Source organism: Microtus ochrogaster, unplaced genomic scaffold (genome assembly GCF_000317375.1).
Source record: "Microtus ochrogaster isolate Prairie Vole_2 unplaced genomic scaffold, MicOch1.0 UNK37, whole genome shotgun sequence".
Taxonomy (NCBI): Eukaryota; Metazoa; Chordata; class Mammalia; order Rodentia; family Cricetidae; genus Microtus; species Microtus ochrogaster.
In genome coordinates, this window is record NW_004949135.1 from 1034617 (window position 1) to 1042355 (window position 7739).

Here is a 7739-nt window from a genome sequence, read left to right on the forward strand (position 1 = left end):
TTCCCCTTCTTCTTTTTAAATGAATTGTTTCTTATTTTTCCATCAAAGACTAGAGCAGGATTCTGGGGCACATGGGGCTTCACAGGCTTCCTTTTGACATGTCCTGCCCAGCGAGGGCCTGACCCTGAACTGTTTTTCAACACTACCATAGTGATATTTGCAGCCCGTATTTATTGCTGGTGGTGTTGTTTGTTGCTTTCACTATAGCAAAGAACTGGAAGCAACCTAGATGTCTAACAACAAATGAATGGATCATGAAAATTTGGTGTGTGTATCAAATGGAATACTATTCAGCTCTAAAGAAAAATGCCACCACAAATGTGCAGGAAAATGGATGGATTTAGAATGCATAATATTCAGTGAGTTCATACAATCTCAGAAAGAGAAAATAACATACAATTTCCCTCTATAATGTGTGTATGTATCTTTGTTTAAATATATATTTTAATGTATATTTATTATATATAATATGTTTACATATATATAAACAAAGATATACATGGGTGCAGTATAACATGTAGAAGAGAGAAGAAGAAAGGTTAAATACTAGGAGATGCTGTGATGGACATAAGCTAGAAAGAGGATGGAAAGCTCATTATTTTTCTAGTTTTAACTCTGTCATGGATGTTTCAGCTTTGGTGGTAGTTAAGTGTGTAAAACACATTTGTAAGTGTGTAAAATCCAGCGTGGCACTCCACAGCTGCCACACGTCTGTCCTTACTGCATAGAAGTCCACTGAGGTGCATGTATAGACTTGGGTTTGGTTGCTTTCTGGTGTGATGCTTTTCAGTCCCAGGTTATTTTCTTATAATAAAGTTAATTTAAATGAAAGCATTTTACATCTTACACCTGTTTTTGCACAAATCCAAGTCACAGCTTCTTGCTCTGATGCACCACAGACCCACGGTGTATGTTCACAGTTAGTCAGCTCTTCAGAGCAGAGTGACATGCCCACAGGCTTGTCTGAGGTGTTGCTGTGCAGCAGAACCTGATTGTTTGAGGGCCGTTGCTTCTTTTTAGGTTCCCCTATGTGCACTACAAAGGACTTTCCTGCAGTGTTTGGGGCTGGTGTGTACTCGAGTGGCTTCGCATGGGTTGGGATTGTGATAAATGTCACTGTCTCCACGACCTTTTCAAGCAGAAACCGTAGAAGGTTATGCTGTGAAATAAACGTTTACATCATGAATGCTTTGTTGGCAGGGGAATATTTAAGCAATCTGACATTTCACTGGATCAAGATTTGGTATCCACAAATGTCATAGTTCAAGAAATAGTGATTTGTCATTTTTACTATAAACAAATGAAGCTTTCTGATTATCTTCAAATGTTTGATTGACAGCTAGTGACTTAAATTGTTGCTGTTCTAAGACATGAGGGGGGGGTGGGGGGGGGAGAGAGAGAGAGAGAGAGAGAGAGAGAGAGAGAGAGAGAGAGAGAGAGAGCGCGCAAGTTACTGTTGCCGTAGAGTGGATCACCTACCGAGTACTCGTTTGAGGGGGAGCAATTTGCCACTTAAAAAGTTAAGAAGTCTAGCTGTGCTTCGTGTGCATTTTGACCTCATATGAAGCATTATTGTAAGGTCTGCTCCGGGAGTGTCTAAGTATGTATTCTGAGAAGCCTTTGAGCTGAAACAATCTCAGTACTGTAAACACCTACACAGGGCCTTCCAGATACATTGTTGTTGGCAGAAAGGGACCAGAGATCATAGAGAACAGAAATGGGATGTGCACGGGAACCCAGAGGCAGAGACTGAGACTGACTTGTCTCCGATGTTTCTGCTGGGAAGGCGGTGACAGTGAAGCCTGTGTGCAGGAGTAAAAGGAGGCAGAACTACGGTGTTGTGAACATGCACATGAGGGACAGACTTGGGCCGGTGAGCGACATAGATGAGCTGCTGCCTGGCTGTCCTTATGCGTTGTTTTCCCAACTGAGTCTCAGAGTGACGTTACATTCACATTTCTCTGTTTCCAATGGGGTCGTTGTCTCTTGGGGCTGTGCTGTGTTTTTATTTTAATGTTTCTTTAGAAGAAGCTCGGTGGTTTTGCTTGCTTTTTTGTTTTTGTGTAGACCCCACATTTCATGCTAGGTACATTTCTAGGTGTCCTATGACTGCCTCTACTAGAAGGCCCTCCTCAGTGTTTTTAACTGGTTACTGCCAACATTTAGGAAGGTTTTAGATTTTTACTGCTGGTTTTATTGGTCTTAATTCAAATTACTTTTAAAAACAGTTTCACTGAATTTTTATTGTGCAGTAGGTATACTAACAACCACTTTAAAAATAATTTTTCCTGTTTTCATGTTTTCTGTGATTCTTAGTTGATGGTTGAGGAAATAAAGCTAGACAGAGAATAAAGAAATCATTCAAAGTCACGTGACTTACCAGAGGGAGGGCTGGGATTTTGATCCAAGTATCTGACCACAGGACTGGTCTTCCATGTTTGAATCACACTTTCCCTGATTTGTTTAAGTCAACGACACTATAAATAAAGCTATTCTGTGGTTACAAATAAGACACAAGTGCAAAGTACTTACCAAACGCACTGGGGTAGAAACGGATGGTCCAGATTAAAATGGAAGTTTGCTGTGCAGTTGAAGTTGGGAGATGTTTGGAGAATATCTAAAGTTGTGGACTTCTTTTCCGGATAAATTCTCTAAGATTTTCACTGAGCCTGATCGTTAAGGTTCACAGAGCCATTGCAGGATGCTGGCAAATGTGGGTAAGATGTTTAGTGATGACCACTCTGTGCCATAAAGGATTTCCAAGTGTCCCTCGCTTCATTCGATGCAGCTCTTATGTATTGCGGAATGCCTGCAAGCTGAGTGTGAAGTAGCAAGGAATCTTCAAAACTATATATTGGAGAGCAGTGTCACCAAGTGTGTGCTTGTTAGAAGTGACCAGCCATTTGAGACTGGCCCGGTCAGAGGACAGAGCCTGCGTACCCCTAGAGCTCAGAGTTAGCATGTGCCAACATTGACTTAGGTGGGACTTGTGTTGTGTGGGGACTTTATTCAGAGTGTAATGGGAAAGGCACCATTGTGGACCAGGTTAGAATATTAAGACATCCTGCTGACTAGAATAGAGTAAATCAAGAGTGGCTATGGGAAACCATTCAGAAAGCTAACACTATAGGCCAAAGCTTCTCAAACTTGGCACTGTTGACTTTTGTTATGGACTGACTTGTGGGTGGTAGCATTTTTTTAGCAGCATATCTGATCTCTACCACTAGATGGCAGTAGCAATCCTCATCTCCCAAGTCACAGCATCCAAAACCAAAATGTAGACCTTGTAAATGCTGCTTAGAAGAGGTGTGTCTGGGCCGGGCAATGGTGGCGCACGCCTTTAATCTCAGCACTCAGGAGGCAGAGGCAGGTGGATCTCTGTGAGTTCGAGACCAGCCTGGTCTATAGAGCTAGTTCCAGGACAGGCTCCAAAGCTACAGAGAAACCCTGTCTCGAAAAAGTAAAAAAAAAAAAAAGAAGAGGTGTGTCTGTTACTCCGGTTGAGGGCCACTGTCGTGGAGCAGGTGGTGATGATGACATTGTAGGGTGGCAGGAGAGGTGGAAAGCCAGGCTTTGATTTGAGACTTGCTCAGAAGAGGGTTTGGCAGGTGTGGGCAATGGTAAGTTGGGAGACAAGGTCCTTCAGGCCCCCTTAGCGCCCCCTTCAAGTGCTCTTTGGCCCCCACTCACAGCTAGCCCTTTCTCATTCTTGTGTTGGAGCTCCCGGTACCATCTGTGTCTTAGGCTTTATAGAAAGAGAAGAGCCCCTCACCTCCCTCCATGGAAGCCTGCATCATTTCTTACAGTATCAGAGGTGACAGGAGTGCACTGTGTCTCTGCAGGAATCCTCAAGTGGGTAAAGCTGATAGACAATTTTGAAGGAGAATATGACTACGTAACCAATGAGGGGACGGTGTTCACGTTCAAGACGAACCGCAATTCTCCTAATTACCGTCTGATCAACATCGACTTCATGGACCCTGACGAGTCTAAGTGGAAGGTGCTTGTTCCCGAGCACGAGAAAGATGTCTTAGGTAAGAGCAGTGGCTGCTGGGAAATTTGGCTTGTGGGAGCATCATCAGGTTGGTCCACTTCACGGTCTGGTGACTAGTTCCTCAGTACTGAACCTTTGGCTTGTGATTATTAGGAATGTCGTTCTTAAACAGTGCACACTTTCTGATAAAAAGAATGACAACTCTTTTGTGCCGCCTTTGGCTGTTTCCGCCTCTCGTAGAAGTGAGGGTGGACTTCCAGCCGTCTTGCTAGAAAAGAGACTAGGTTGCCCCTGTGTTTAATTGAAAGCTGCCACAGGCACTTAAGCATTTTACCAAAAATTATGCGCTGACTTATAAATGTGTGCATGAAGACAGAATTTAACTAGATGACTCACTGGTCTAGAGAGATTATCACACAGAAGAGTTCAGTTCTTCAGACCAATGAAGAGTTTGCTTGTGGGAAGTGAGCGTCTGTGGTAAGTTGAGTGAGGAACTGAGGCCATACAGAAGTATACTGTGTGTAGGGAGAGCCGTGCCCAGGCTCCAGAATAGCCCTTCTCAGCTAAAGCACACTCCTGCCGTGTGTTCTCTAGGGAGTTAGATGTCTGTGCAGCCATGCAGATCCAGGTTCACATCTGGACCTGTGAGAAACTCCTGTCCACCTTGCTTTGCAGAAATGTCTGATATTGCTGGTGTGGACAGCAGAGAGCTGATCTTAGGGTCACAGGCTCCCATGGTGTCTTTCTACAATGTCCGTAGTTCTTGGGGAAGTCGAGTTTGCTTGGCTTCTCCCCAGCCTGGGCGTTGGGCTGCACCCCTCCACCATCTGATATTAAGTATTAAGATCCCTGCCTTGAACCCCCATGCCAGTCAGACAAGCCCCAAGACAGCCCCACCCACTTTTCCCTGCAGAGTTCACAGCAGCAACTTGAGAGCCCCAGCTCAGCACGGGTTTTCCACTAAGGTAGCAACTGGTCCCCTCCTCTATCCTGCCACAGTGTAGACGTGCCAGGCTGTAGTCTCTCCCAGACTCCTCAGCATGGGGAGAGATGCTTACAGCATACCAGGAGTACCTTCCTGCGCTCCTCAAAACCATCTACTCTGACCTTCTGTTTTTGGATGCTGAGTTGGTCACGAGTTGCAGAGCAGGCTGGACCGTTTCAGTCATGAGTTGCAGAGCAGGTGCTGGACCGTTTCATTCCCTTCTGCAAGCTGTGCCAGAACCCTTCCACTATCACGTGGAGAGCCAGGTGACCCGTCTATACTGAGGCAGAGCTATATGCATGAGGTGGTACAGCCAGGAGCACTGCCGAGCTGCCATGCTCGCACCTGCTCCAAGGCAGGGATATTTGCAGCTATGTGTCTCATGTCCAGTCTGGAGGACTCACGCAGCCATGGGTGGCCGTGAGTGCGACCTAAACACTATGCAGTTCTCAAGACTGAACTCTGTTGTTGTGTGTTGTGTTGTCGTGTTACCTTGAGTGCCATAGGTGAACACGACAGCGTCCACTGTGCTGAAGACTGGGTGCAGGGTTAAAACAGATCCTGAAAGGACCTTGCAGGTGTCACCATGGCACACACAGCAGGGCTTTAGCACTGCTGTTTAGTTCACTAAGTGATGTGCTCTCTGATTTTCAAAGCAGCATTGGGTTTTCTCTCCCTGTCATTTCAGAGTGGGTGGCTTGTGTCAGGTCCAACTTCCTGGTCTTGTGCTACCTCCACGACGTGAAGAACATTCTGCAGCTTCACGACCTGACCACAGGTGCTCTCCTCAAGACCTTCCCGCTGGACGTGGGCAGCGTGGTGGGGTACAGTGGGCGCAAAAAGGACTCGGAGATCTTCTACCAGTTCACGTCCTTTCTGTCTCCAGGTGAGAGGTCCTTCGCTGGTGGTGTGGGGGAGTCTTCTGGGAAGTGGGGCAGTGCGAAGATGTTTGTGCCTAACACAGGCTGGGCTTTGGACAGAACCACCTAGCAGGAATTGGGAATTCAAGGCTGGGCTATGGACAGAACCACCTAAAGGGAACCGGGAATTCAAGGATGGGCTTATAGACAAAACTATCTAGAGGGAATCAGGAATTCAGAACAAAGGAAACTAAAAACCATATTCCTGTTACCTTCTGTGGGAGCCGCTGTTATTCTCGGTGCCAACAAATGTAAGTCTTAGTCCAGGCCTTGATCTGAACAGAGATGTATAGGGTAGGTAACGGACAAACCCCTCGAACAGCCACACCCAGCATACAGAATGCCTCCCAGAATAAACTAATTCTAAAAGTGAAATCATTGGGGGGGGGAAAGTGTGTTGTCTCAGATCTGTTAGAAAAGGAAGATACTTCGAAGATGAGATTTTCACTTTGTGGTATGAGTTAATTTTTTTTCTAAAGTAAAATAATTCTGTTTTATACTTTCTGCGGAGCTGGTCACATTCATTTGCTTCGCGTGGACTTTTCTCTCTCCTCCACTGTATAGAGTTGTGGCTGCACACAGACTGCGTTTGCCCCAGGAGTCTGCTCAGTTGGCAGTTTGTAGCTGACCAGGCAGACCCGCTTCCCACACTTGTCTTGTTCATTTGCCAGGTTCTTGGGGAGCACTCTCTGCCCTCCTATTTGGTCGCCGGTATTTGCTGGTAGACGGAGCAGTCTCTGGCGAGAGTGATGAAGTGACCATCCTTCCTTCAGGATTTGACCAGATTGCAGTGGTACCTTGTCTGGGTGCAACTCTGTTTGCGCCTCTGCGTTCATAAGAAATCTTAGCCTGACCGTCTGCTGACAGGACTGTTACAGCTGAGAGAGGGGTGCTCCATCAGCGGGTTGGGGTGAATCAGTCTTTACTCCCCAAGTACCTTTCAGGGGGTTGAGGGGAGCACAGAGCCCACGAGAGTAGAAGCAGACCCAAAGCTGGAAGTCAGGAACCCCGACTTTTACCCCCCCCCCAGAACCTGGTTCTCAGAAGTAACCAGTGAGTGAGGGGGACACCCCCATCCCTGCTGTCACAGGGCCCACACTTTATTCTCAAGCTTCCGCTGGTTCTAAACATTGTGCTTTAAACTCTTGTCTTCAGTCATTTGAATGAACAAAGGAGAGAGGAGAAGACCAAGAAGAGTGACTCATCCGCTCTTATTAGAAATCCAGGGTCCCCGAGGCCCGCAGCCTCCTCCAGTGACCCCACGTGGCCGTTTATCTCATCATTATCTGAAGAAAAGGGCTTGATGTTTCTGTGCCAACAATGAACTGCTAGCTGTGGCCGTGGCTGTGGAGGTTGGAGGGAAAAGTGTGTTCCTCGTTGCTTGCTGCTGGCTGCTTCCGGGAAAGCGTTCATTTGTTACTGTGGTGCTGTTTGTCTCTCTGTCTCCTCGCTCACTTCCCCCATCCTTCCCTTCTCTTGATGTAATAGACACCTAAAACCAGAGAGTGGATTTCCAGACTCAGGCCTTCTAAAGCCAAGTGCAAAGCAGCCGTCCAATAATAAATAAATCTGTGCTTTGGAAAAGACAAAACCTTTTAAAGAGCCTTGGCTTTTGTAATTTTTTTTTTTTTACCCTTTTTTGTGCCATTAAATCCTGCCTTGTAATAGAGCAGGTAAGATACTTACCTAAATTACAGGACCCTGTTTCTCTTCATGTCGACATTGGAGATCCTGCCGACACTCTTTTCGTACCTCTTCCCAGAGTGCTGTCCTCCCTAACTACCCCTTCTCCCTTCTCAGCCCACACCAGCCGCTCTCCCTGCCTCCGTCCTCAGCCCAC

The 7739-nt window shown here is 46.4% G+C and overlaps 1 protein-coding gene across 1 annotated transcript in view; it reads left to right on the forward strand.

Moving 5' to 3' along the window:
• Prep (prolyl endopeptidase) overlaps positions 1-7739 on the forward strand; it is a 104209-nt gene that overhangs the window by 53852 nt on the left and 42618 nt on the right. The window contains exons 8-9 of the mRNA XM_005368622.3: positions 3843-4034; positions 5668-5865. Of these exons, the coding sequence (XP_005368679.1) occupies positions 3843-4034; positions 5668-5865 (390 nt within the window). The remainder of the gene's footprint in view (positions 1-3842; positions 4035-5667; positions 5866-7739) is intronic.